Here is a 26,476-nt window from a genome sequence, read left to right on the forward strand (position 1 = left end):
CGCCTCGTGTGCAATCGTCCACTTCGCAATGCATCTACCACGAGCATCTCGCATCACATCAATACTCGAAACAACCAAAAGATCCTCGATCATAACCCTGACCTCAACCCAGCTACCTCGTTATCCCCATCTTCAAACACGCGCCCACCACATCCACCTTGTCCCATCCCAGCTCCACCTTCTTGCCCTTCCCTACTACCTCATCCCCATCTACAGCAGCATCCGTTTCTTCTCCCGGTGTGTCACCTCCACCATTCGCTTCCCGCTCCGCATGTTGTCTTTGCCGAGTAGCGATATAACCGAGGGTATTTCTGAAGTGCTGCCTTGGTCAGCTATCGCGCAAACAGGACCAATCATCAACGCGCGGCAGCTGACCTTGACAACCATCTCGGGCGACTGCACGCCTTCTACCAGACCCTCACCCCCTCCCCGTCTCCCTCCACCCATCGCACCCTCATATCCACCACCCGTTGCCCCCACCGAGATATTATCGATATTCCCCACAATGAGCTCCACGAGACTATTGACGTATTTCGGCGTGACCGCTTCGACCCCTTGCTCAAAGTAGTAAATGTACCGGTCGAGTGCGTCGACGTAGAGCTGGACCGAGGTGAGTTCGTCGATCGAGGACGAGGCGATGCGGAGGGACTTCTGAAGACATTCCAGGACGCGCTTGCCGTCTCTATATGGCGTCTGTATGTAAGCTTCCATACCGAGGTAGCTCTCGCACTAGCAGCTCACCTTCTCATCCTTCCCCCTCCCGACGACATCGCCCTGCCACCACATATGACTCGCCGCCAACACCGCCGTCGCCTGATGCCCCTTCTTCAGCAGCTTGCTCCCATGCAGCGCCGCCTTTGTGATGAGCGTGTCGTAGTTGTCGCCACCGCCAAAGACCCGCGTCGTCTGCAGAGCGCCAATGATACCGACGATAGCCTGCAATTGGGCGCGCGACTCGGATATCGATTCTTCGTAGATGACGAATGCCTGGACGAAGAATTCGTATGTCAATTCCTCGAGATTGCACGTGTCGGCCACTTGTGCCGCGAGGAGGAAGAGGCGAAGGCATATCTCGGGGCACTCGCATTTATGGTAGAGGGTCGTTGTGAGTTGGTGGATCGTTTTGAATAAATGAGACAGGCGGGGTTCATAGTCGTTCTCCTGTCCATCAGCTAAGCTTTCTGCAATGAACCGACTGGTTGACTGACTTCGCCCTCTCTGGACTTGAACCTTCGAGCCAGCTGGATCCCGGAAGCGATCAAAGGCGGGAACGTGAACCTGATCCGATCTCCGCCTTCCGAAAAATGTTTCCGTGCAGTCTGTAGCAGCTGCGGTTGTGTCAGCTATATGGCATCATACCTGCTTGTACCATCCTGAGCTCACCTCGAATTGCACTCCCAGATCCTCATTTCTGAACAAATGCACCATCCTCGCCACCCATCCCTGCTCCTCTGCCAACTCGCGCATCTCCGCCCCCTCTCTCACCCTCTGACGGACCGGCGGGCCCCCACCCAGATTCCCCTCCTTCACATCCTTCACGAGCACCAAGCACAGACTTAGCAGGCCCGAGACATCCTCAGGCGTCTCAATGAGCGTATTGTTCTTGAGTACGGACGAGACGATGGCTTGGCCGATGGCGAGCCGGGTAGAGTAGGGCTGGGCGGAGAGAAGGGGAGCGTAAGACGGGATGGCGAGGAGGGTGAGGGGGGAGATGTAGGATGTAATGGGTGCGAGAAGAAGGGCGAGGAGGGATGAGGTGGTTTGTTGAGAGTGGAGGTCGGGGCTACAGCGTCAGTTCCTGGATCTTGCGAGAGCAGGGAGTTGATTCCCGAGCGAAAACTCACTTTTGCGCAAATTCGACAACCTTGCTGTGCGCAAAGCCGAGGATCTGGTCGACGTACTCCAGTCGGTCGGGGTAGCACGACAGGGATAGGTTGATGAGCGAGACGCAAAGCGCAGTGATATCCTGGATGGACAGGTCTGGGCGGGCCTAAAAATATCAGCTGATTCCACTACCTGGACTATTCAACTCACCTTGATAAGCTCAACGACCTGCTTCCAGAACATCTCAAACAGCCTGACGTCCTCAGGGATCCCTCGGAACTTCTTGACCTCGGTCCCGTGCGCCGGCGACTCCTTCTTCTCGTCCGGCTTCTCCTGGGTCGCCGAGCTGGACGCTGCACCGTCTGCGCCACCCTTCTCCGAATCCCCATTCTCCTTTGGTGTCTCCGGCACGTCCTCTCCGCCCCACGCAGCAGCCTCCGCCGGCCTCGCTACTGCCTGCTTCGGACTCTTCTCCCCTTCCTGCACGCCCTTCCCCTTCCCCCTTCTCCCCTGCTTGACCCTCTCTGCCAACCTCCTCGCTGCCTCCTCTTCCCCCTTCTTCCGCGTCTCCGGATCCTCCGCCTCCGCCTCCCTCGCTGCGAATGCCGCCAGACGATCAATCAGGGCAATGACGATCCCCTTGATATTAACCCGGGGATGCAAGTTCGCGCACGCCCCCAGGAACGGCGTGAGCGTGTGGAGGTGGAAATCGTCTGTAAACACCTGGATGACGGCCTCCATGAGGTATTCCTGAGCAATGACGTCTTTGCAGTTGACGACCTGCTCGAGGACCGCGGGGAGGATGACGGTACTGTATGTGTGGAGGTCGATCCCTTCCATCTGGGATAGCCGGACCAGGTTCGTCCCGACGAGGATCCGGAGATCTTTGCGTTCGATTTCGCGCTTCTCCCGGTCCCGCGAGTGACCGCTGTGCTGGAGTCGGACCCAGAGCTTGTTCATCTCGATAAAGTTGGTGAGGACGAAACCGATCGAGTCGGAGAGGGTGCCGAGGGGTCTGTGCGTCAGCTACAGTCCCTGCCAGAGTTGACTATCCAAGTGAGTGTAGGCGGAACTTACCCATCCTCCATGTTGAGAGGCAAGCAGTCCCTCGTCTGCCCGCTAAGGTAGTGTCGGAGAAACAAACCCCTTGTGGGATGCTGCACACCCCGACTCATTTCCAGCATATCCTTCATGATCTCCCTGACCGGCGCGTCCGGAATCGACATGTATACCGAGCCAACAGTGATCATGAGGTACAGCCTTGGCACGATATTTCCCGCATATCTATCCTGTCAGTCGCGATTCCTTCCCCATCCCCGGGCCCCTACTCCCCGCCAAGCCTTGGACTCACTGTACCAACTCGTACAAGTCCGCCAAATGATGCTTCCCCTCCGTATGCGCCTCATACAGATAATTACTGAGGTACCGCAGACTGTCAAACACAGACATGTACAGCTCATAGTACTGCTTTGGCCCCAAGCTCGAAGTACGGAGTTCGGCGAGCATGGACGAGGCGGCCTTGAGGGCCTCCATGATTTGGTCCGAGTCGAGGCATCGTTTGAGCTGGATGGAGTGGACTTTGACTTGGGAGAGGATGTCGGTGAGGACTTTGGGGTCGTCCATCCTGACTGAGGGGCGATGGGGGTACGTAGAAGGTGATATGAGGCAGAGATAGGGTGAACAAGGCGGTGGTGGGCGAGCGAGCAGCAGCAGCGGTGGGTGGCGGAGCGGAGATCGCCGTTAAGAGGAATGACGATGCGATATGCGATGCGGGGCTCCGAAGGGGACAAGGCAAGGTGTCGAGGCAGGCGTTGGACGAGTCAACTAGTCCACCGTACACTCATACGCTACCGCCCAGTCATCAGTTTAAGTGACCGGTATCATCGCCATCGTCATACTGAACAAAGTGCTCGATTACGGAGTCGGTGTCCCAGTGACGACCCGATACGCCAGGCCATGATCGGACGTGCCAGGCGAGTGGTCTCCCGAGGCCAAAGCCAGCTGTCTGTCTCCTTTGTATCTGTGGATACCAGTTTCCTTTCTCGTCCAAGCTCCCTACGCACACATCATCTGGGATGTCTTGCCACAGCCTGATACATGGATGACCTCAGTCTCGATCTCCATCATCCGGACATCAATGCGCTCACTGTTCTGATACCTGATCAATAATTTACCTCAGTCTAGTGGTATCGCTGTCCAACGATGGCAGCGGCGACTGCAGCTCCAGCGGCACCGCCAAGCACCTCAGGGTTGGACATATACTTACCGCCTTCATCCCCCCTCTTCGTGTATTCGCCAAACATACCGCCTCCGCCCGCAGGAGCATCTGCCGATGCGAACTTTACGAGCGCATGGAAGGGCATTGGCGCTTCCACTGGCGCAGCACCAGCTCAGAGCGGAGGATGGGGAGATACTACCCCCAAGGGTAGCGAAGCGGGCGCAGGAAACGTCAAGCAAACGGGCGGAAACGCCGCATTTGTGTTGAACGGTGTACATCGTCAGTGTCATCCGCAGAGTTCCCCTACACGGTCCTAGCACTTATTGGGATTACAAGAGTTCGAAGCTGAATGATCAGTGACCTCCTTCACTCCAATCTTTGACGCCCCACAAGGCTATTCTACTTCCCTCTTGTCCTCGACGAATGGCCCAGCGGCAGCATGGACAACCAACCAGACCTTCCCACAACCTTTCGGTCCCTCTTCCCTTCTATTCGCTGTAACATGCGCCGATCCTGCCGCCTGCCCTTCCGCCCCCTTCATTTTCCATGGCGCTCACATCGGGACAGAAGTGGCTCCGCCAGCCGCTTCCGGAGCAGCAGGATCAGCCGTAAAGAACGCCGTAGCGGACGACGCATCCGGGCTTGTCAAGTATACAGGCTGGAGTCCGGCGGGAAAGGACAATAATGTCATTGCTCCGGGCAGCGGTGATTATGGTGGGACACTGAGTATGACTGCCACGGCCAATGCTTCTGCTATCGTCAAGTTCAGAGGTAAGATGTTGTGCCTGCGCTTGCGACAAGGGCAAATTGGCTGATATCGGTAGGTACTGCCGTCCTTTTGCGAGGTGTCACCGCACCGCCCCTAGGCATGTTCACCATCGCGCTGGACTCTGCGACCCCACAGGCATATACCGCGCGAGACGAGGTGACGACACACGATGTCGCCCTGTTCTTCGCTTCTGCCCTGGATGGGACAGCAGTGCATCAGCTGGCGCTCACAACTCTACCTGGAGGTGATGGAAGTACGGGAGCTGTGATTGACAGAGTGGAAGTATGGGGTGCTGAAGGCGCTGTCGGCTTCCTGTGAGTCCCTCACCGGCGTAGCTATGAAAGCGGTCTAGGCGGGCCCAGGCTGACAGACGCAGCGGGGATGACGGGAATATTGTCATTCCACCAGTATCACCGATCGTCCCACCTTCCACAGGCGGTGGCGGCAGCGGTGGCGGAAATGGCGGTACCAATCCCGGCGGCACCCTTACTGGCGCAACAGGTGGTGGCGCACCCAGTGCAGGAGCCGTGGTCGGAATCATCATCGGTGTTCTCGCAGCACTGGTCAGTCGCTTCTCCTCCCTCGTCCTTGAGGCGAATGTTTGCTGATGCTCAGATACTGATGTACTATTTCTTCCGAAAGTATGGTCGACCAGCTGTAGTCAAGCCGAAAAGCAATGAGGTAAACAAGTGGGACGCGGCGAATAATCTGCAGGCGATGAAACAGGAGGCGGTGTTGGTGACGACAGTGGCGGAACAGCGATATGTCTACCGTGAGCCAGCACACATGTCATGATTACTCGACGGGAGACTGGTGAGGAACCCAGAGCTGAGCAGAAACAGCGGGAATGATCGCTTACTCCGACTTGAAGGCAAAGTGAGCCCCGAGGCAGGATGCATGGTACCGGTCCAGGTCAGCATCATCCGCAGGCTGTGATCAGTATATAGCCACATTGTCAGGACCATTCCTTGATATACGAGGACGAACCACCCCCCATACAATGCATCCTCCAATTAGATTTGCTCACGCTCACCATCCCTGCGTCTGCCCCATCCCCTGCAGAATCCGCTCAATAAGCGCTCGCTTCATATACTGCTCTCTCGCCAACGATCGTATCGACTGCCAGTATCAGCTATGATGATCCACCGGGGTATACCCCTCCAAAACTCTCTAGCTCACCTTGAGGAATCGATCCAGATCCAAACGCTCCGCTTCAAATGCCTTGGTGATATGATATATCGTATCGTCTATGGCATTGTCTTCCGCCACGAGATCAATGAGCCTGTTATATCAGCACTTCTCATACACAGTGGTGCGTCACGTCAGACTTACTGATTATGCACAATGCTAATCCCACAAACCACCTCATCCACTCCGACCTCCCCCCTGCTCTCCAACTCTCCCACTCTCGCCTCGCCCCTCGCTACAATCTCCCCCAGCTTCCCCGCCGTCGCCTCGCACACCTTCAACACCGCCTGAAGCCGGGCCATCTCGTCCTTGATCGCCGGCTCGCCAGATTCGAGGTCTTCTTTCCGCTCAAGCAGGTGTTGTCGGCTGGCGTGCAGAGACGAGAGGAGTGGGGGGAGCGAGGCGGAAAGGTGAGGCAGGAGGATGGAATGGAGGTGCATCGTCGATGGCGGTGGAGGCTTTGAGGGAGGGACAGGGGGCGGGTTCGTACTGGGTCCGGTAGGGGAGAGGGTCGGAGAGGCGTCGGAGGAAGAGAGGAGGTCGGTGGGTGGGTGATATTGTCTAGGATGGGCTGCAGCGGATGTTGACGAGGGTCCAGCAGGCTGAGTAGGGGGCTGATATTGCGGCTGTGACTGCGAAGCCGCCTGTTGGCCGGGATACTGCTGACCTTGGTAGGACGGACCAGGCTGGGCAGGCTGAGCTTGTCCTGGGTGATACCCGTTAGGCGGACCGACAGGGACCGGCGGACCCTGCCCAGCGAGAGGGGACGACGAAGACGCTCCTCGTTGTGGATGATACGGCCCCGGGACCGGCTGTGGGGATGCATACCGCTTCACATGCCCAGCTTGACCAGGCGGCGCTCCATACCCCGTGCCCGTACCTTGCGGCTGCATCTGCGGCGGCATATTTGGTCTCTGGGGCGGCATCGGCCCACTTCTGCCCCCGCCTGGAGATGTTGGCGGAAGCGATCCCTGGCGCGGTCCCACTTGCGGCCGGTAAGGCACAGGCGGAACGCTATGTGGTGAGGCCGGGGGACCGGAAGACTGCGGGTATGATGCGGAGGTCTGGCGGGCGCGGCCTCCTTGGTGTGGGTACGGATGGGGCGGAGGGGTCTGGGCGGAGTGATATTGGGGTAGGTACTCGGTAGGAGGTCCAGCTTGGGGTGGTTGGTATTGTGGCTGTGGAGGTTGAAAGGTCGGCCGTTGAGGCGGTGGAGGGGGCTGATGCTGCGGTATCAGCTCGTTCTACGTAGTCTACATTGAAGGGGACGTACGGAGGGTCCAGGAGCAGCATAGCCGTTCTGTACAGGAGAGGCGGGAGTTCCGGTCTGTCCTGCGCCTCGTGCTGGCGCGCCAGCAGCCTCTAATGGACGGGCAAAGACGGGCGGTGTTGCCGAGAATACGCCAGCAAGATGTCGGAGCAAGACTTCTATCGATTTTGGCTACATATGTCAGCGCGATGCGGTTGTCACGAGGAAGTAGTGGAGACTTACCTCCCATCCGGCCCACCATCCCTGCACGACATCCTCCTTGACCCTCCCTCCAGGCTCTACCTCCCTCCCCTTCCTCACGCCCATCTCTTTTGTGGGCACCACAAACGCCAGCGGTGGATTCCGGGGATAATCATGCGGAACCCAGACATGAAGCGGGATCTGATATGTCGCACCTCTGTAATTGATCGGAAGCGTCCCGTGCAGAAGCAGCAGGAGTGCGGTCTGACCATTATCGTACGCTACTCGTATCAGCTTGGAACTCTGAGCCGGTGAGCGGACGTACTGAAGGCATCGGTCTTTACAGATAGGGTCTTTCGGGAGGCGAGAATCTCCAGCACCTCTGAAATGATACGCTCTTTTGCGGCGTATGGGCGCAGCACGGTTTGCAGCCATTCGCGTGTGAGGTTGAGGGAGGACATCTTGTTGTCGGTTCGGGTCAGGCGAGGCTTGGCAGCTCTGCCGGGACGCTGATCGTTCTGAAGTGTGTGCGGACCGCCGCCTGGACAGCTCAGGTTCTCAGGGACTGAGCGAGCCGCTCTGAGCTATCTTCTAGTGTGTGAGAGATGGACAATGCATGAGCTTGTCAGCTATAGGCTGGCAACTCCGAGGGGCGACGGTCATCACGAGCTCAGATCAGAGGAATGTGGCTGATCCGTGCGTCCACCAAAGCAACTGAGCCAGCTCAGATCTTCAGAGCTCAGCCTCTTCTTGCTTTCCACCTCTCCCGTCCAGGTCTCGCGTCAGTAACTCAGGCTGAGCCAGTGACATACAGCATCTTCAAGAGATGCGACAGACCTCGGAACCTTACGAGAGGCACGACGGATCGGACGGAAATGGAGAATTAGAAGACCTCTCCCTCCCCATCCAAACTGGAGTTCGACAGCGAGGTACCCGTCAGACCTCATCTCGGCGCGTCGGGGCTCGCGCTCTGCCTCAACAGCAGCACATCATAGGAGGGGATGTGGTGCGGAGTATGAAGAGGGGTCTGGCGTCTAGGCAGAAGGAGACAAGGACCCGAGTATTGTGTGAGTCTCGTCTGTCTGTTTGAGAGGTATCGGGCTGACACGGCAGTGTACATCGCCATCGGGATGTTCGCCATTCTTTCCACCTACTGGCTGGTCCGTATCTATAAGCGGATCAACGTCGTCCCGGAGGCCATTCTGCGATAGAATAATCTACAACATAGTCCACTCTATATCCGCCCTCCCAGTAATCCCCTCCCCACCCCGAATCCTCCTCCTTGATGCGCTGACGCACTCCTCTTCATTCCCTCCTGCGCCACCACCGGCGACCCCAGCGCCGGACTCGACGTCTGCACCATCATCTGCGCCGAGGCGATCGGCGGGCCCGCCGCTGTCGGCCTAGCCGGTGTGCGCGGTCCACCAGCACCACCTCCATCCCAGGGGGACCTACCAGGCGTTGGACGGGCGGGAGATTGCGGCGGATAGATCTGTTCAGAGGGCGTCTCGTAGCCGTACCGGTAGTTCTCGTGGGAGATGGGCTGGTTGAAGTAGGAGGTAGGGGATTGGGAGGTGATGGATATTTGAGGGGCAAGGAGGGGGGCGCGGAGTGCAGGAGGAGGGGGTATTACCGGACTGGACCGTTGTGATGTATTACCGTTAGGACCAGACCCGGCCTGATTAGAACCGCGGCGGGACATGGCGGGTGTCGGGCCCTGAGATTGGTACGGTGACCGCGTTCGCAGCATGGTCTGGAGCTGGGACTGGGAGGATGAGCGAGACAAGCCCTGTCCGTTAGGCGCCGATGGATCGTACCGGGGCGTGGCGTACCCGCTGTCTGGCGCTGGAGGGCTGCTCTGCCCCTTCTTCGGGGATGGTCTGCGAGGATGTTGGGTGACAGGCGGGCCTGGGAGGTTCCGGCTGTTTCCTCTTATTCTGGGCGGACCCCCACTTGCACTCGAGGGCGAGTCCCCTCGATTGGGTCCTGAGGTGTAAGAGACCCCACTCGCGCCAGTCCCATTACTCCCCACGCCACTGACAGCCGTCGATTCGCTTCCAGAGCGCCATCTACTTCCCGGTCCTGCGCACCCACCACGGATCGGCCCTCCCGCTGACCCTTGGCCTGGTCCCGGCCGACCCGACCCAGATCCCTCATACATCTCCCCATCGGCCAATTCAGCCAACACCTCCGCCCTCCTCATATCCCTCCGCATGCCCCTGAACCCATCCCACATCCCCTCCAGCCCCTGTCTGACCTCGTCAGAGTACGCATAGTCCCCCGCGCTGAACCCCTCAAAGTTCCTAATCCCCCATGACGCCCCGCCCTCTTCTAGCAGCACCCGCGCGACATCGAGGTGTCCCCATGCTGCCGCATAATGCAGCGGAGAATTCCCTTGTAGATCAGTGAGATCCGGGTCGGCGCCGTAGGAGAGTAAGAGGGAGATGAAGGGGGTGTTCCCGGATTGCGCGGCGATATGGAGAGCGGTCTTTCCGCCTGAGTTGGACCAATCGAGAAGGAAGGGGAAGAGGGTGTGGTATAGGCCCGTCATTTGCACGCTGCGCCGAGACTGCTCGGTAGGTGTTGGGACGTGCGAGGGAGGTAATGGCGGGAAGGCAGAGGAGTAGGGCAAAGACGTCGGCTGAGATGATGGGACCGACGCGAGCAGGTGCAGAAGCGTGTTATTGTCGGTGTCCTCCAGAATCAGCTATCCTGCTCGCTGCCGACCCTCTCCGGTACTTCATATACATTAGCGTTATTTGACTCACTCGCGACAGCTCGAGATCGTCATGCCCATAATCCAGCAACAACCACTCAAAAACCTCCAAGCTCCCTTCTGCCGCTGCCCAGCTCAACGAGGTCAGGCGGTTCCGGTCCGTATTCCGCAAGTCCATCTTGGTGGCCAGCCTCTGTAGGAGAGATACATTGTTATCTACACGGGCATGTCAGCTTCTCTTTACGTGCGCTTTGGCTCAAGAGAAGTCCAAGCGAGGTCCAGCGTCGCCAGCGGAAGCAGGACATACCGCGAACGGCCTGTCTAATCCGGAGAGCTGGATTTCGCGGCGCTCTTAGCTTGTCCGGCTGTTGCAGCGCCATCTTGGAGGTCGATGCTAGCGCCGAAGGCTGCATTGTCATGCTGTTCTGGTCAGTGGATGAGTGATGAGTGAAGAGGTATAGTACTCGCGCTATAAGAGCGCATCAACGGCTTGGAGTCATTATTTCCACTTTGGGCAATATTGGGCGTTTCAGAATATGCGTTTCGGCTTTACCAAACACCCCCTCTCATCCCAGCTCACTACTTCAATCAGGTCGAAGAAGTAATCTACACCATGATAGCTCCCCATAGATCGATCCCTCTAGCCTCTAATCCCGGAGATAGGGTCTTCAGAATTCCCGAAATCGCACAGCTCATCATCGCCCCCAACTCCTCCGATCGCCCTACCCTCCTCTCGCTCTGTCGCGTTACTCCCGTCACTTTCGGCCTTGCTATGCCAGAGTTGTATCGCCGGATGATCGTCCTTGCTGCCTCGGTCGCAGATGATCCGTTCTACTCCCACTCCAACCCGTCTGGCGCGCCCGAACGGGTATTCCGAGGCATCAGGACCGCCGCGGGCATCCGACCGCTAACGCGTATTCGAGATGGTGGGCTGCTCTTTGGCGTGCAGGCGAAGGTATGGGAGGCGGCAATAGAGAGTACAAGGTATTTGACGATGGATGGATTCGCGTGAGTGATTGTGATTCGTGGTGACTTAGCTACGGCTGCTTGGAAGATGTCCAGATGAGCTGATGGTTCAGGTTCAGACCCACCCTCACTCCCCCCTTCCCGAACCTACATGTGCTCGACCTCAGCGATACAATTCGGTCCGGGCTCAGCAGCTTCCAGCTCCAACAATCACTCCTCCGCCTCACTCCCAAAGCCGTCATCCTCAATCTAGATTTTGACCGCCGTGTGCAATCAGACTTGGCCGAAGAAGTCTTGGCGGGGCTGTCACTCGGCTTAAAAGGTCTAACCACCCTCGTCATACGCTGTACCAAGACCTGCCTCACCAAACTGCGCCCACGCCGCGTCCCCATCACCCACCCCTTCCCTTTGAAGCACGTCGACATCTACCTGATCGCCCAGCCGGGGACGCAGACTGTCGGTACGATGCTGGACGATATAGCCTATCTCGTACAGCTGTACCCGGGGAATATCTTCATCCACTGCGAGGCGATTTGGCGCGATATATTGGCGTCCGGGGCACATATGGGGTGGTGTGTCTGGCTGGCAGCCATCCGTTCGGTCCAACAAGCATCTGGACGGGTCGATATCCACTCGCCGGCCAATCTCCATCACCTTATACTCGCTCGCCTTCGCTACGATACACCTCTCTGCCAGCCGGCTAGACCTTGCCCGTATCATAAGATACATACCCACAGCCCCGATGTCCCGCAGCAGTCGTCCCGTCTCACGTCGGACGGCATCGAAGATCGGATGAAGCGGGTGTGGACCGTCAGCGTGGAGGAATTTCGAGAGAAGGAGTGGTATGAGGGGGCAGCAAGGCCATGGGTATCCCTGGATCCATCCCGCGTGAGTTCAGCTTGCTCATCCACGAAAGTCAAGCTCAGAGCATGCCACCCGACTGACATGGCAGGTTAGCGCCGGCAGTCCCACTCCACACGTCTAGCGGGTTGAAAGCGCGGAGAGACCCATCTGGCCAGTGTACGATAAGGATGACAAACAAGAGTAGATACATTGTCCGTTTACGACCCAGTATAGCTAGATATGCCTCGAATAGTTGTACTTGATAGACTCCTCATCCTTCTCCGTGACTTTCACTTGGCACCTCCCACATTCTCGCCAACGACCGTAACGACGCTCGCGTGCGCAGCGGAGGCAGTATGACCGATGAGGGGTGAGGCGAGGATACGGTGGTCTTCCTGGATACCGAGGGCGAGGCCGTGAGTCGAGTCGGAGGTTGCGACCGAGGCGTGAGGAGCGATACGGAGCAACATAGCCTCAATACGGTTGAGCTGGTCCTCGAAGCCTTTGGCGGAGTCGAGGTCGAACACCTGATATGATCAGCCAACATCGCAGTAATAAGACCAGAAGAGGGACTTGCGCCTTGAGTAGGAGGAATTTCGGTGAGCAGATCCCCCAGCCCCGGTCCGGACACATCCATCATCCCCGCGCCTCCATCCCCCTGCACAGCCTTCTCCTCATCCATCGCCCTTGCTCCGCCTGCGCCGCTAACATGTCCACTTGCGATCGCCTGAGCCGCGGCATCCTCGGGTCCGAGGCAGGTCTCGTATTGCAGCCACTTGAGGAGCTTGTAGAAAGCCGCCGCGAGGATAGCGCCGAGGGCGGGACCGACCCAGTAGATCCAGTCTAGACTGTCAGCTTCTGATCACTCACATTGACCCCTAAGGCCCAAGGTAAGAAAGAGGCATACGGTAGTTGGTGAACTCGTGCAGAACGACACTGGGTCCAAAGCTCCGAGCTGGATTGAGCGATCCGCCGGTGTAGTACACCCCGAGTAGCTCCGCCACGAACAGAGCGAGTCCGATACCGATTGGCGCGATGAATGTGGCTTTGTTCTTTTCGGCTGCGAGGAGGAGGATGGCGAGCATGAGGAAGGCAGTGAGGAACATTTCGATGAACAGGCCTTGGGCGATTGATGTACCGGGGCTGAGCTGGGTCCGGATGTTTCTAAGAGTCAGCTGTATCCATCATCGAGTCAGAGACAGCTCACAGTGTACCGGGAGTGATAGCATCGATGATCGCAGCTCCAGTGATCCCGCCTAGCACCTGAACAAACGTCAAGAGCGCCCCTCGGACCGGCGTCAACGCTCCGACGAGCACCATGCCGAGGGACACCGCCGGGTTGAACAGGCCGCCCGAGACTCGGAAGAAGATCCACGCGTTGACAGCGAGCGAGAAGCCGAAGCAGAGGGAAATGTAGAGGAGGTTGGAGGTGTTGGCGGTGGAGATGATGGAGTCGTTTTGACCATTGACGGTCTCGCCGGTGAGGGAGGTGTTGGGGATAAGGGCGACGTTTGAGCCGCCAAGGGCGAAGATCATGAAGAGGACGGTACCGACGTATTCTCCAATCATGGCTATCAAGTCTGGAGGTCAGCTGGAGTGTATGGGAGTGTAGGAGAGGGACGTACGGTTCTTCCATGCTAGCCGCTTGGGTCCACGGACGGGGTCGGAGGTATCCCAATTGAGTCGACCCCGCGCGCGGGCTAGATTGCGGCGCTGGGCAGCGGCGGTGCCGTCGATGTGGTCTCGGGGGTCATCGCTGAGCATGATGGGCAGGGCGGGAAGACGAGTAGAAGTTTGAGATACGGGGCGGGACGCATCAGCTGACCAGTCGGAAGCTCATATTAGTAGGTCCCACTTGGGCAACAGGCCAGTCTCTTCCGCGATTTGCACCCTCAAGCATCAGTATCAGTCTTGGTCATAGTCATAATCCTACCCAGTGCGCAGGTCAAAGTCGCGAGACCGGTAGGACCGGGACTGGACTGGACAGCTGAGACTCGGCCGAGACCCTTCCGTCTCACTTCTTTCGGGTGCCTGTACATGATCCCTCCTATCGAGGCCTACTCTTGGTAGGGATCTCGCGTGTGACTCCACCTATATCTCTGCCCAGAGCTGCTAGTGTCCGCATCAGTGGTGGTGATGCTAATGCAAGAGCTTTACGCCGTTTGAAAGGCGGAGTGTGAAGCGAGCGATCAGCGAGTTGAGGAATGTGGCATGGAATTGCCGCTTCGGGAAAGTTTATCCGTTTCGAAACTCAATCAACTTCGCATCGCGTTCATCCTTCTCTTCCCCTTTGCCCTTCATCCTCCATTCAGAGAACGGGCGCAGTATACTCTCCGAGGCTCCTCCAGTATGGCTATGCCGCCTTCCCCTCCGTCGCCCAGCCAGACGGCTTTTTCCATCCCTCACATCGTCGCAAATATCGCTCGCTTCAGCGACCAAGTCAGTCTCGCTGCGCTTTGTCGCGTCAACGCACTAACTTCGATATCGCAACCTCGGCACTGTATCGAGAGTTTGTCATCGATACATTCGCCTGGTACGGGAACGGGCCAGGCCAGTGATCCTCGTATCAGGTCGTCAGCATACCTCTACTCAGGGACCAACAAACCGACGGGTGCGTGCCGGCCCTGGCCGCACTCCGGGATGGACTCCGTGCGAAAGTTCGCAAGCTCTACATTCGTGTGATACCGTAAGCATACACTCCTTACTCGGCTGCTATGTACCCGAAGACATCCATCTGATGCAGCAGGCACGAGCCCCTACTGAGCTGCGTAAAGCCCATACCCATTCTGCCCTCGCTTCAGATCCTCGGACTTTCACCTTCATTAAGGTGGGGTATCGATGAGCGGCCTTCCTTATTACGGAATCTCAAGCCCCGGACAATCATTATCGACCGGAAGGGCCATCTTATGGACCCACTCAACCTCTCCGAAGAGTTCGCCGGGGCCGTCGGGCTGTCCGGCCAACTTGTCAACCTCGTCATTCGCCTTGACCAGCGATACAGCGTCCACCAGTCTTTCGGCGGTGTCACATCCCTTCCCACGTCTCACATCGACATCTACCTCGTCATCAGCCCAGACACCATGGTGGACGGACCGGTCCTTGACCAAGTCGCCTATCTGCTCCTTGCCCATCCCGGTCGGCTCCACATTCACTGCGGACTCACGCGGGGAAGCGTGTTCCATTTGACAAGTCCGCAGGATCGTAGCTGGCTCGGGTGGGATGCTACCCTGGCCAGTATTTCCACCGCCCAACCCGTTCACAATTCCGACCATCCCGCCGACATCCACCTCTTGCTATCTCATCGCCTTCGGTATCGGCTGCCGCGCGATTGCCACCTCCTCGATTGCGACTTCTGCGCCGGGAAACCCTTCGTCGGACCTGGCAGTGACGTTGCCCTCAGTCAGCCGCGGTCAGACCTTACTCTCGAGTGGATCAAGGACCGCATGTCGCGAGTGCAGATGATCACTATGGGGGAGTTGGAGGCGAAGGAGTGGTATCAGCCGTTCAAGCGGGACTGGCATCAATCCCAGTGGTGATCAATCCCAGTGAGTCCACGCGCTACTTATCATCGCTCAATCATGGTCATAGACTACAAGCTGACGGTGCAGCTACCTCACGCCTCGGTTTAGATGGCTCGCACATTCATGGGATCAGACGTCGATCAGGTCATTAACATTATGCATACCTCAATACTTCATGCAATCAAAACTGTATATACGACCCCTGCAGGCCATGCATGTCATCCCTGCCCGCTCTGACGGTCTTCTGACAGAGCCAAACAGCTCATGACAGCACACGACAGATATACTCATATTAGTTATACAGAGAGGATACGGACCAATACCCCCTTACCGGATTCATCTCTCACATGCCGAGTCCGACCGATTGACTCCAGCTGCTCATAGTTTGGGGAATCGCTCGTTCTCCCTCTTTCTGCGCCTCTTGCAGGACTTCTTGGACGCGACAGGAGCCGGCAACGAAGACGACGCGGGAGGAAGAACAGTGCTTGTCGCGCTGCGACGATGGTCAGCTAGCTTCGCGCTTGGTTAAAATTGAGGAACTCACGCAGCGCCGGCGCTGGTAGTAGCAGTACTTGAAACCCTGCGACGACTATCAGTCTCTTCACGCTTGGTATCACTAGGGCACTCACACAGCCGCGCCAGTACTAGAGGTCAGAATGCCTGCGACCGACGATGTGATCTGCCCGACAGCGGAAGCAGCTCCACCTCCAGTGGAGGTACTCGGTCCGGCAGCGACGGGTGGCTTCGAGACCGGTCCATTACCACCCCCACCGCCGTACACTGGCGGTCCGGGCGGCTTAAAATCCGCCGGTGCTACCTTCCCGTCCCACAGACTATGAATCTTGAAGTCGGGATTGATATCGTACGCGGCCGGAAACTTGACGGTGGATGGCGGCGCGGCAGACCTAGAGCCTTTGAGGTTGGCCTGGGAACAGACGGGATACATTTGGGGTTTGGTCGCAGCGTGCATTGCCAGAAGTGCGTGTCTGACCAGATACGGACTGCTAATCAGCTAAGCCATATTAACACTCACCCAGGAGCCAGATCCGTAGGGATTTTGTATGGCCACTCTTTCGAAGCGGACAGAAGCTCGGTAGGCCATTTGCCGGCAGCATAGGTCGCTTCGCCAATCTTGAACCAGTCGAGCGAATCAGCAGCGACGCCGTCGCAACTCGCTGGGGTTTCAGCCGGACACACGATTGGCGCTGGAAAGTGACGTACTACCTGGGCATTTTGCCATATACTCATCGATGGACCCTGCAAGGTCAGCCTCATCCTTGATCGTTGACGCCCCACTTCAGGCACTCACCCAAATGATCAGCAGGCCACTGATTCCAATGCGCAATGACGGTACTCCCCGCATCCAGATCCCACGTCTGCAGGCCCGTTCCTGCCGATTTTCCCCCGCAAGCCACGATACCGGTTGTGTAATCGGCATGACCTGCGCAGTTTAGTAAAGCGAGGGAGTATAGACATACCTTGGTCTTTATTGTCAGTCGGGCGCTCGGCGGTGGGGCCCAGGAGCAGGCCGGAGGGTGGAGGGTTCGAAACCGGCCTTCGTCTGGCCGTTGACGGTCCAGGAAACGATGTAGCCGTGTGCCGAGACTATCGTGGCAGCAGCGAGGAAAGCAAGGATCGAAGCGAACGTCTGTCTCTTCAGCTGCGCGAAACGAGATCCAGGTGCAAGATTGGGGAGCGCAGGTACTGATCGACTTACGATCAACATGCTCGGCCGGAAACAGTGAGTCTTGGTAATGAGTGTAAGTCTGAATGAGTGTAGGTCTGCTAGGTACGGTGGGAGATGAGTTTGAAAGCGTCGTAAAGGTATGGGTGATGTCTTCAACTGGAATTGGGCTGGACTCGAGGTGATTGGTTGTTGGAACGGTGCGGAAACACGGGGAGATGAAATCTGTCGTATCAGTCCTTTGACAGCACCTCCCCGAAACGGCCTGAGCGACTGAAACGCACATCGCCTCGCCCTTTGTTATCCTCGATACGGGGAAAAGCATCGGATGGGTGTCAAGAGTGAGAGCGTCGGAACCAGGGTGAGTTGGCGTGTTGGTCAGCACTGCCAGAAGTTGATCAGCTGTGTGCGCCGTGCGGGAGAAAGGAGACTGCGGGATCTGATCAGTCATACATATAAGACTCACGCCTCCGGTGGCACAAGTGACTTTAGCAGCTCGGGGGCGGCGCGAGCATATGGTATCAGATCGATGGACAGTACTTACAGGCGTATCATCTACCGTGGCGTACAGACAAATGACTCGCTGAACATGATGCAGGGTTTTCGCTGGTACTGGATAGAGACAGCCTTGCTACCCCCCCCCCCCCGGATCAGCATGCACATCGCAAGCAGTGTGGGAGGGGGTCATATTGGAGGCTGCAAGTGCAATCCCTGCTTGAAGCTTAGCTTAAACCCCTGCCACCTTGCTGCCACCCCAATGCGCTGGTGTCCATTTTTACCGCTTCGGGCCAAAAACTTTGTTTCGGATCCACGAGGTGAGACTCACGACTCACGCACATGCTTCCTTCTTGCTCTTTTGCTTCCCACTTCACCCGTTCACCAACAATCTCTCTATCTCTATCGAAGCATCACCCTTCCCCTCGGCCCCTTATCCACTTCACGCGCAATGTCTTCATCACACCCGTCGCCGTCGCCCGGCCAGGTGGCCTTCTCTAACGCGGAGATCGTCGACAGTATCGTCCAATACTCTTCGGACCTCCCAGCTCTTTGCAGGGTGAACACTACCTGTTTCGACATCGCGTCCACAAAGCTATACTTGGACATAGGTACCAATTACGATCCTCACCTCTCAGAGTGGGAAGAACAGACCCCCGCTTCATCTTTTCTTCTGGCGGATCTACCAATCTTCCGCCCCCTTCGCGGTCGGGCGGTCTCGGCGGTGAGAGCGGCAGTCAGGGAGAGCTTGCTTCGGCGGGTGAAGAACTTGTCCGTAGGGACGTTCGCGTAAGTCTTGAGATGTGCGATAGCGAGGACCGTCCGCTGACGATGTAGACCTAAGAATTACGACCATTCGTCTTCACCCCTCACTCACCCCATTCCACCCCTCCCGGAGCTTCAGACGCTAACGCTCTCCCGAGGTGTCAGTTGGCAAGAGGAAGACTTGGTATTTCTCACAGCCAACATCCAACCCATGACAATCATCCTCGACTTACAGTATGATCACGAGGTTAGGCAGAGTCTGACCTGCCTGGTTGCTCGCTTGGCTGGGTTATCGGACCGGCTCGCGAACCTCGTCGTCCGCATCAGTGAGCACAGCCACATACACGGGGCATTAGGCGGTACGTCCACTCTGGCGATCGATCACGTCGACATTTACCTCGTCGCCGACCCGGGAACCATATTTGAGGGACTCTCGCTTGACGAGGTCGCCTACCTCGTTCTCGCACATGCGGGTGGCGTGTATAGCGCCATCGATCTGACATGGCGCAACGTCTTCGATCCACCTAATCCGGAAGCGTTCGAATGGCGCGGTTGGGGCACGATTCTGGATGCACTACGTCCAGCCGTCCCTGCGCGAGAGTTCGACACCCAAGCCGACATCCCCCTCCTCCTGTCACATCGCCTTCGGTATCCACTCCCCGTCGACCGCGAAGCGCTCGGTTGCTACTGCGGAAGGCTCGGTCCTGAAGAGGCAGAGCCTGTCACAACTTTCGGTCGGTCGGATCTAAGCCCCAAGTGGATTGCGGAGCGCATGTCGAGGGTGAAGGCGATCAGTGTGGCGGAATTGAAGCGGAAGGAGTGGTTCAAGTCATTTGAGGAGGACTTCGATGAGACTTGATAACAGTGAGCCTCATCTAGTCTCTCTCTGTCTGCTTGGGCGGGTCCATCTGCTGACAAGATAGAACGTGCGCGCTTCGCGTTGCAATTAGCTCGGTCTTGGGGGCGTGGGCATAAGGGTCAGACACGGTACCATTCATCATGTCAATTAGATCTTTAACCGACTGGGTACGCTTCAGGCTCGTCTCTGCCATGTGGTATGGACTCATTTGACGGTCTTGGCAGCATAATATCGTAGCATAGCGTGCGCCTTACAAGCAGTCACGGTATTCGCGCGACAAGCAGGATGTTGCAACCCCTGTCTAGTCGGTCGCATCAACTCCTCATTCCTTCTCTGTGAATTTTCGCGTTTGACATATCATCAGCGATGTCCACCCTTCCCTCCCCCAGCGTCAACCCAAACCTCCCCGCATCGTACACCGCGGCGCAGACAATCTTCAGCAACACCGAACTCCTCGAGAACATCGTCAGCTTTTGCCCGGTCAGCGAGCCGTCGCAGCTCGTTGCTCTCTGCCGCGTCAACCGGCTCACCTTCGAGGTCGCTTCCGCCCGGCTCTACCGCAATATCATGAACCACGACGATAAGTCATGTGCGGAAGGCATGCGATTGCCAGGTCAACGCAGCGCACGGCCAGGTCCGCATTACCATCTTCCCGTACCCGAGACTTTCGCGGGCGAGCTGAGTCCTGTGCAAGGTGCGGTCAGGCAGACGATCTGGAGGAGAGTCCGTGTTTTATGTGTAGGATCGGTCCGGTGAGTCGTAGGGTGTGCTTGAGATCCAGAATAATGACTGACAGTACAGCGGGGTTCTCCATCATCGAATCCCCATTCCCCCGTTACCAAATCTGGCGATACTCGAGATCAGCCAACATGCCCATCGGCCGGGCGAGCCATTCGGCATGCCTTTGGCGGAGACGTATCTGCAGCTATTACGTCCTCGAACTGTCATCATACACCTGCCCTCCGAGGGATCCTACCCCAATCGGCTGGTCATCTCTCGCGAGCTCGGACGGTTCACCAAAACCCCCTTCGGTATCAAAGAGGTCATCTTCCGAATACTCCAGTCCTCATGGTTTACGGTATCACAGGACCTTCCGCTGTACAGCGCATTCCGTACTCTCTCCACCTCGCATATCGATGTCTACATAGTAGCGGGGCGCTCCACAACCATCACCGCTGAGCTTTTCGAGGAGATAGCCTTTTTGTTGCTCGAGCATCCCGGGAACATCTACATCCACTGCGAATTGACAGGGGCCAACGCCTTCGAGGGCAAATTTCGTCCGTTGACCTTAGGGGCCGATCCAATAGCCAATTTATGCAACATCGTCCCCGACAGCGATTTCAACAAACCGGCGAATATCCCCCTCATCCTTTCGACTCACCTTCAACACGGATCGCATGCATATTCTAAGTCGCGCTGCCTTGGCAATCAAGATGGCGAGGAGCGGCAAGCTGTCATAGAGGCCAGCTGGATAGAGGACCGCTTGACGCTTGACGCGAGTGCGGTGTATCGGCGAGGCGGAGCTGAAGGGGAAGGAATGGTATGGGGCGGTATGGAGAGCGTGGGAGCCTACCGATCCAAGTCGAGTGAGTCACAGTGTTACAATGGCAAGCGAGCTGGCCTGACGACGGCAGGTGGTTGTCCAGGAAGCTCCGCACTGACTGGGCAGAACGGGATAGACAAGAAGATGGCGAGGAGAATGAGGGGTCAAAAGACTTTCGAGAAGAGGAGCGGTGTCAGTCAGACGAGATGTACCGGGAAAGTCGGTGGAAGCGGGACGTGTAACATTAGCCATTACTATGCATTTCCGTAGCTCGTCTAAGGACATCTTCTAGTTCGTGTTTAGCCTATCTACAACGTCTACTCCCTATGCTCTCCTGCCACATCCAACATTGACTGACTTGTCAGAATCCAGATCACAACACCTATTCGCGACACCCGTCCATTTACGCGTTTGCCCAAGGTGCAATCTGCCCCATCAGCTCTCATACATCAGAACGGCCTGTACTCACCCATGAGAACCCGACAAACTCCTGCTGATCCTGCGCGCTCAACTGAGTGTGCACAGGCGTCAACGTCGGCTGCTCGCGCGTAAACTCCTGGTCGAAGTTGCTCGTATCCGTCGGGTTGCCAATAGTGGGGAAGTACGGCGGCGGGATGCGTTTGTTGTAGACATCGTCAAAGTTGACGTCTTTGAAGAAGAGGTGGCGCTTGATATCCTCCGCGTCGGCCTCGGAGGAGCCGAGTCGGCGAGTAGGGTCTCGAGTGAGGAGCTGGTGGGTGAGCTAAGGCCGGATGTGCAGAACTCCTCAAATCCTCAACTCACTCGTTGCAGGAGGGAGACAGCATCCCGGGGCATCGTGATAGGGTACAAAGGCTCATCCTCCAAGATAGCGTCAAAGATTTCGTCCTCGTCGTCTCCTCGGAACGGAGATTGACCGAGGAGCATTTCGTAAGTCAGCACGCCGAACGCCCACCAGTCCACCGCGCGGCCGTAACGCTGCTCAAGCAGGATCTGCAAGTCAGCTACAACCATTGACCGCAGACGGACATCATGAAGCTCACCTCAGGCGCCATGAACTCCGGCGTTCCACAGAACGTGCTCGTCGTCTTCCCAAACCACATATTCTCCTTACACAACCCATAGTCCGCCACCTTGACGTGCCCATCCAGCGTCAAGAGGATATTGTCGAGCTTAAGATCCCGGTAGATGATCCCCTTGGCGTGGAAGTATTGGAGTGCGAGGAGGACTTCGCACGCGTAGAATTTGGCTTGGCGGAGGGTGAATTGCTTCTTTTGGATATGCAACATGAGATCTCCACCCGAGACGTACTCCATCACAAAGTAGACTCGGGTTTCGGTCTGGAAGCACGAGTGGAGGCCGAGTAGGAAGGGGTGTCGTTCCTGGGCGGCGGCGACGAGGACTCGTTTCTCGGTTTGCGTGCTGGTCAAGTCAGCTATTTCTCGCTCTGGAAGAGTGCATACGACCAAGCTCACCTCTCGACCTCATCGTTCTCGATAATGAACTCCTTCTTCAGCACCTTGACCGCGTACAGACTGCTCGTGACCTTCTCCTCAGCCAGCATGACCTTCCCGAAGTTCCCCTTACCCAGCACAGCGAGGAAGTTGAAGTCGTCCAGCCCCACCTTCTTCTTCCGCATCGTCCGTACCGGCTGTTGCTGCTGTTGCTGCTGCACCGGCATCTGCTGTACCTGCATGCCCGGTGGAGGCGGGGGCGGGACATAGCCGCTCTGCATACGTGGCGGTTCCGGTCGGGGTGGCGGCGGACCCTGCTGCATTTGCTGAGGCTGCTGTGAGGGGTGGTCCGGACGGGGAGGCCGCGAATGTTCGAACGATTGACGGGAGGCGGGTCCCGCGGGCGGGATCTGGGGCATGGGTCGCGCACCAGCCACAGCCGGCCGGAGATTGTCGTACGCCTGCTGAGCCTGCGGTGGGGGCTGAGACTGTGGGGGCCCCTGCGAGGGATACCGTGGGTCGTACTGCTGCTGTTGCTGCTGCTGAGGTGGTTGGGGTCGAGGGGGTTCGGGAGGATAGGTGGTGACGACCGGCATCTGCGTTTGATACTGGGATGACGGGCGCTGCTGGGGCGGAGCAGGTCGATCAGGCGCTTGCTGCTGATAGAGCGGGAGGGTCGAGACGGTAGAGGATGAAGACGACGTGGAGGGGAGGGGCTTCTTGTGGGTCTGGGTAGTTTTGATATCGCGGAGGTTTTTGAGGAGGATGTTGGCCATCTCCATCGTCATTCCGCAGAAGTCGGGAACGAAGTGCGAGCATGTCTGGTGGCATGTCAAGCTACATTCTGGATCATGTAAGCTAGGTCCCGGACAGTATAGCAGGAAAGGCTCACCAGAACACTTGACCGAGTTTTTGCGGCCGAATGGCAGCATATAACCACAGTGGCAACACCAATTGGCCGACATGTTGGTGTACGCGCCAAAGCGATGCGGGATTCGATGGTTGATCTTCTCCTCGTCGCCCTCCTACATTGTCAGCTCGAGCTCCTTCTCGAGTGAGATATCGACTCACCCCGTCGGCATTGCTCTTGCTGATACACTTGGTGACCACCTTGGGGTAACACTTCTTATGGCAGGCATATCGACAGTCCTCGCACTGGTAGCCCTCGCCGGTAAGAAGAAACTCCTGGCACAGAGCGCACATGATGGGCTGGTAGAATTGCTGCGAGACGAACTTGTGGCCGTTCATCTCGTACACGTCGCCCTTCCGTTTCCGGACGGCGCCTTGACGGCCGAGAGCTTCGTATGGTCGCCGAGCGCCCGCAGTGGTATCCTTGACTATGCTAGTCAGCTTGCGGTCGCATTGAAAAAGCGCCTGCCAGCTCACCAAAGTCCAATCTCAGCGAGATAGCACCCGCGGGCTCGATAGAGAACCACCCATCAATCCCGTCCGGCCCCTTACCCTCTCCATACGCTCCCATCCCACCGCCTCCACCAGGCTGTCGGATCGTACCCGAGCTATGCAGCGTCACGCTATCCGGCGCCGATCCCTTCGGCCCCATCTTGGCCGCCTTCTCAGCCGTTACCCATCCTGCCTCACTCGCCTCTATTCCCGCCTTCTGCCTACGAAGCGCCTCCATCAAGTCGCTCACACGGACCCACATCATCCCGATGGGCGCCGAATCGCCCGGCGCGACTGTGTCGTAGATGGTGATCTCGACTTCGTTTGCTTTTTCAACGGGGATGTGAAAGTCCTCATGCCATTTGTCGTTCCGAGATGGATGAGAGATAGCGGCTTGGTTTCCTTCGATCTTGACAATCACGGTGGTCTCGTTGTACACCTTTGAGGACTTTCGGGGCAGAGGGCGGTGGTTGAGGTCCCGAGCGGACCGGAGGGAGACAACGAGTTGACCAGAAATCGGTTTCCGCAGCGCATCTTTCCGCTTGCCATCGGGCATGAGCTCTTCTTGGAATCAGCTCTGCTTCACGGTCAAAAGGGGCTTGCCAGCTCACCTTCATCCTCCTCGACAGCACCCCCAAACTTGGCCAATGTCTCATACCGCTTCTTCGCCTTGCGCAGCAGCTGGATCTTGCCATCCGACTCGATGCGCTTCGCCTCTGTTTCCGATCGCAGCCGCTTGTCCCCTTCTGCGCGGTACGCCTGCGCCATCTTTTCGATACCGAGCTTGTACTGCTCTTCCACCTGCAGCTTGAATTGCAGCTGGTTGAGCATCCGGGTGATTTTGGCGCCGGTCAGGGGAGCATCGTACCGCTGCATGTCTACACCGTTAGCTTCCTGATCGAAATCCGTCCAAGCTCTGGCTCACCGAGTTGCGAGTAATTCTTCTGTTCAGCCTTCTTGGGCATCTCCTCCCCTCCTGGCGGAGGCGGTAAAGGCCGTTCCCGATCTCTACCGCCCATCATCACCTGCTGTCCCCCTTGGCCTCCATTATTCCGACTCGGACTCGGGCTCATTAGCCCTCCCTGTCCATAGCCCTGTCCCTTTGTCGGCGTGATGGGCATATACCCCTGTCCTCCTCCGCCCGACGCAGACGGCACATGCCCTCTCCCGGCGCCTTGTCCTGGACCGGGCCCGTATCCCTGTCCTTGCGCAGGAGGGCCGCCTCTCGGACTTCCAACGCTTCCGCCACCCATCTGCAACTTGGAAAGCTCATCCTCCAGGAACTTGATACTGGCCTGCGCGGCCCGGACCTCATTCTGCGCTTGCTGAATGACCGCTTCGTTTTTCGACGACGCCTCGACGGCGCGCATCACAGCCTTGGCGCCTTCGAGGTTCCGGCGCTCCGACTGGATGGTCGAGAGGAGGGTGGAGATCTTGGGGTCGGAGGAGGAGGAGAGAGGTGGGGGCGGCTGGGTGAATCAGCATAATGGCCTCGGGTATCCGCGTCGGTCGGCGCGGGAAGCTCATACTCACCATTTTGGTAATCTCAGCTTTATTCGACGGGCCACACGCTCGGAAGGGTACCGTGAGGTAGATCTAGAGACCAGATGATGTGCTACAGATGATGTCGAATTACTGGGACGCGTCGACTTCGGATCGAACCTCGGATTATAGGTCGGCGGTTGTGGAAGCTGGCGAGTCGGTTGGAATTGCTTGCCCCCCGTGGGAATGTCAGGAGGGAGTCAAGAGCTGCACCTCTCGCCTACAGTATATAAGCCTAGTGTATAGCTGTGTATGAACGAGCACCTCACGTACCCCTTCACAAGGTGCTTCTCAACCCCTTCCCCCACCCAGCCAGAATTGCTCCCGGCCGGGGTTTCCGCAGCACAGCTCATCACGTAAACCGTCGTCAAGCAGTGTGGCAGCTGAGCGGCCTGCAAGGCGGTGGCGGTAACGAGCATAGCTTTCGGACATATACAATGGGCCCTGGGGTCATGCATGATGATACGCGAGAGCTACGATGTTCGGCGAGCCTATACAATGGGAATGCGTCGGAAGAGTAGGACCAAAGCGGTGGCCATTCTTGGTGGACCTTACTCGACGACCTGGACATCGTCCGGGACCGTGCCGTCTGGACGTGCCTGACAAATTTCTGCAGTAGTCAGCTTACAGTACTCATCTCTGTCCGAGGCAGCTCACCACATCGACCGTGATCAGCGAGATTGTGAAAGGTACACAGCGGGCAAGCCCAGCCGGATCGTCCCACGGGGATTGGGATCGGTGCAGGCACCGAGGCACGCGAGGTGGACTTTGAGCCGAGAGAGCGAGGTTGGTCGGACGGCGCTGGTGTCGGCTTGACGGTCGATCCTGTCGATACTGTCGCCGACGGACCCGCCCCTAGCTTTCTGTCTGTCCCTCCCAGCGTACTTCCCGCCATCCCCAGCCCCTTCGCCTTCTCCTCCTGCAACATCGCCCCTCCGAACCCATACCCCACTCCCCGTCCGCCGCCCAGCGTCGCCGCCTTGCTCTTCTTCTCCGGCGGTTTCGTGGACACGGCCGGACTGGCTGGCCTTTCCCGTTTCCTCCCCGACCGTGACCCTGACCCACCACTGACATACTCCTCCCATCCACCTCGCAGATCGTCCATCTCCCCCTCGTCCATCTCATCCTCCATCTCCTTCTTCCTCTCTTGAGCAGAGAAGTGCGGGTCATCCACATCTTCCTCCTCCTTGACGTCTTCTTCGGCACCGTACTCCGAGTCCGAGTCGTCCAGCTTGATCTTGCGATCCTCGGGCGAACCT

General features: G+C 57.6%; 12 protein-coding genes across 12 annotated transcripts; 6 read left to right on the forward strand and 6 right to left on the reverse strand.

The window, feature by feature from the left end:
- Positions 1-112: 112 nt before the first annotated feature.
- On the reverse strand, positions 113-3,447 carry MKK02DRAFT_43892 (putative endosome-to-golgi retrograde transport protein; the record flags this gene model as incomplete). The annotated part of the gene is made up of 9 exons (XM_053092664.1): positions 113-319; positions 376-693; positions 742-1,161; positions 1,209-1,328; positions 1,384-1,783; positions 1,845-1,990; positions 2,035-2,839; positions 2,902-3,108; positions 3,176-3,447. 9 exons carry the CDS (start codon positions 3,445-3,447, stop codon positions 113-115), a joined length of 2,895 nt encoding a protein of 964 aa, XP_052944988.1.
- Positions 3,448-4,026: 579 nt separating this feature from the next.
- On the forward strand, positions 4,027-5,691 carry MKK02DRAFT_43893 (uncharacterized protein; the record flags this gene model as incomplete). Its single annotated transcript, XM_053092665.1, has 6 exons — positions 4,027-4,321; positions 4,400-4,813; positions 4,867-5,125; positions 5,188-5,374; positions 5,427-5,583; positions 5,654-5,691. The coding sequence occupies 6 exons, from the start codon at positions 4,027-4,029 to the stop codon at positions 5,689-5,691; spliced, it is 1,350 nt and encodes a 449-aa protein (XP_052944989.1).
- A 149-nt stretch (positions 5,692-5,840) lies between these two features.
- Positions 5,841-7,910, reverse strand: MKK02DRAFT_43894 (UEV domain-containing protein; the record flags this gene model as incomplete). The annotated part of the gene is made up of 6 exons (XM_053092666.1): positions 5,841-5,930; positions 5,991-6,093; positions 6,144-7,225; positions 7,273-7,440; positions 7,492-7,730; positions 7,775-7,910. 6 exons carry the CDS (start codon positions 7,908-7,910, stop codon positions 5,841-5,843), a joined length of 1,818 nt encoding a protein of 605 aa, XP_052944990.1.
- Positions 7,911-8,275: 365 nt separating this feature from the next.
- MKK02DRAFT_43895 (uncharacterized protein) lies at positions 8,276-8,660 on the forward strand (the record flags this gene model as incomplete). Its single annotated transcript, XM_053092667.1, has 2 exons — positions 8,276-8,516; positions 8,563-8,660. The coding sequence occupies 2 exons, from the start codon at positions 8,276-8,278 to the stop codon at positions 8,658-8,660; spliced, it is 339 nt and encodes a 112-aa protein (XP_052944991.1).
- Positions 8,661-8,683: 23 nt separating this feature from the next.
- Positions 8,684-10,343, reverse strand: MKK02DRAFT_43896 (ankyrin repeat-containing domain protein; the record flags this gene model as incomplete). Its single annotated transcript, XM_053092668.1, has 2 exons — positions 8,684-10,144; positions 10,218-10,343. 2 exons carry the CDS (start codon positions 10,341-10,343, stop codon positions 8,684-8,686), a joined length of 1,587 nt encoding a protein of 528 aa, XP_052944992.1.
- Positions 10,344-10,778: 435 nt separating this feature from the next.
- On the forward strand, positions 10,779-12,116 carry MKK02DRAFT_43897 (uncharacterized protein; the record flags this gene model as incomplete). The annotated part of the gene is made up of 3 exons (XM_053092669.1): positions 10,779-11,173; positions 11,245-12,019; positions 12,084-12,116. The coding sequence occupies 3 exons, from the start codon at positions 10,779-10,781 to the stop codon at positions 12,114-12,116; spliced, it is 1,203 nt and encodes a 400-aa protein (XP_052944993.1).
- A 603-nt stretch (positions 12,117-12,719) lies between these two features.
- Positions 12,720-13,555, reverse strand: MKK02DRAFT_5375 (aquaporin-like protein; the record flags this gene model as incomplete). The annotated part of the gene is made up of 3 exons (XM_053093672.1): positions 12,720-12,817; positions 12,882-13,138; positions 13,182-13,555. Coding segments are annotated over 3 exons (729 nt in total), but the record flags the coding sequence as incomplete, so codon positions are not given.
- A 1,325-nt stretch (positions 13,556-14,880) lies between these two features.
- MKK02DRAFT_43899 (uncharacterized protein) lies at positions 14,881-15,510 on the forward strand (the record flags this gene model as incomplete). The annotated part of the gene is made up of 1 exon (XM_053092670.1): positions 14,881-15,510. One exon carries the CDS (start codon positions 14,881-14,883, stop codon positions 15,508-15,510), a length of 630 nt encoding a protein of 209 aa, XP_052944995.1.
- Positions 15,511-15,873: 363 nt separating this feature from the next.
- On the reverse strand, positions 15,874-17,221 carry MKK02DRAFT_43900 (glycosyl hydrolase family 61-domain-containing protein; the record flags this gene model as incomplete). Its single annotated transcript, XM_053092671.1, has 9 exons — positions 15,874-15,988; positions 16,040-16,051; positions 16,125-16,496; positions 16,529-16,670; positions 16,717-16,752; positions 16,805-16,936; positions 16,974-16,979; positions 17,047-17,143; positions 17,213-17,221. The coding sequence occupies 9 exons, from the start codon at positions 17,219-17,221 to the stop codon at positions 15,874-15,876; spliced, it is 921 nt and encodes a 306-aa protein (XP_052944996.1).
- Positions 17,222-18,125: 904 nt separating this feature from the next.
- MKK02DRAFT_32694 (uncharacterized protein) lies at positions 18,126-19,298 on the forward strand (the record flags this gene model as incomplete). The annotated part of the gene is made up of 2 exons (XM_053088556.1): positions 18,126-18,463; positions 18,512-19,298. 2 exons carry the CDS (start codon positions 18,126-18,128, stop codon positions 19,296-19,298), a joined length of 1,125 nt encoding a protein of 374 aa, XP_052944997.1.
- A 366-nt stretch (positions 19,299-19,664) lies between these two features.
- Positions 19,665-21,083, forward strand: MKK02DRAFT_43902 (uncharacterized protein; the record flags this gene model as incomplete). The annotated part of the gene is made up of 3 exons (XM_053092672.1): positions 19,665-20,050; positions 20,100-20,884; positions 20,968-21,083. The coding sequence occupies 3 exons, from the start codon at positions 19,665-19,667 to the stop codon at positions 21,081-21,083; spliced, it is 1,287 nt and encodes a 428-aa protein (XP_052944998.1).
- Positions 21,084-21,244: 161 nt separating this feature from the next.
- MKK02DRAFT_36618 (protein kinase C 1) lies at positions 21,245-25,788 on the reverse strand (the record flags this gene model as incomplete). Its single annotated transcript, XM_053089459.1, has 11 exons — positions 21,245-21,268; positions 21,311-21,571; positions 21,625-21,813; positions 21,864-22,242; positions 22,296-23,118; positions 23,167-23,299; positions 23,346-23,611; positions 23,661-24,236; positions 24,287-24,553; positions 24,601-25,108; positions 25,768-25,788. The coding sequence occupies 11 exons, from the start codon at positions 25,786-25,788 to the stop codon at positions 21,245-21,247; spliced, it is 3,447 nt and encodes a 1,148-aa protein (XP_052944999.1).
- Positions 25,789-26,476: the final 688 nt, after the last annotated feature.

The sequence above is a fragment of the Dioszegia hungarica genome (assembly GCF_025882075.1).
Source record: "Dioszegia hungarica strain PDD-24b-2 chromosome Unknown MKK02contig_8, whole genome shotgun sequence".
Taxonomy (NCBI): domain Eukaryota; kingdom Fungi; phylum Basidiomycota; class Tremellomycetes; order Tremellales; family Bulleribasidiaceae; genus Dioszegia; species Dioszegia hungarica.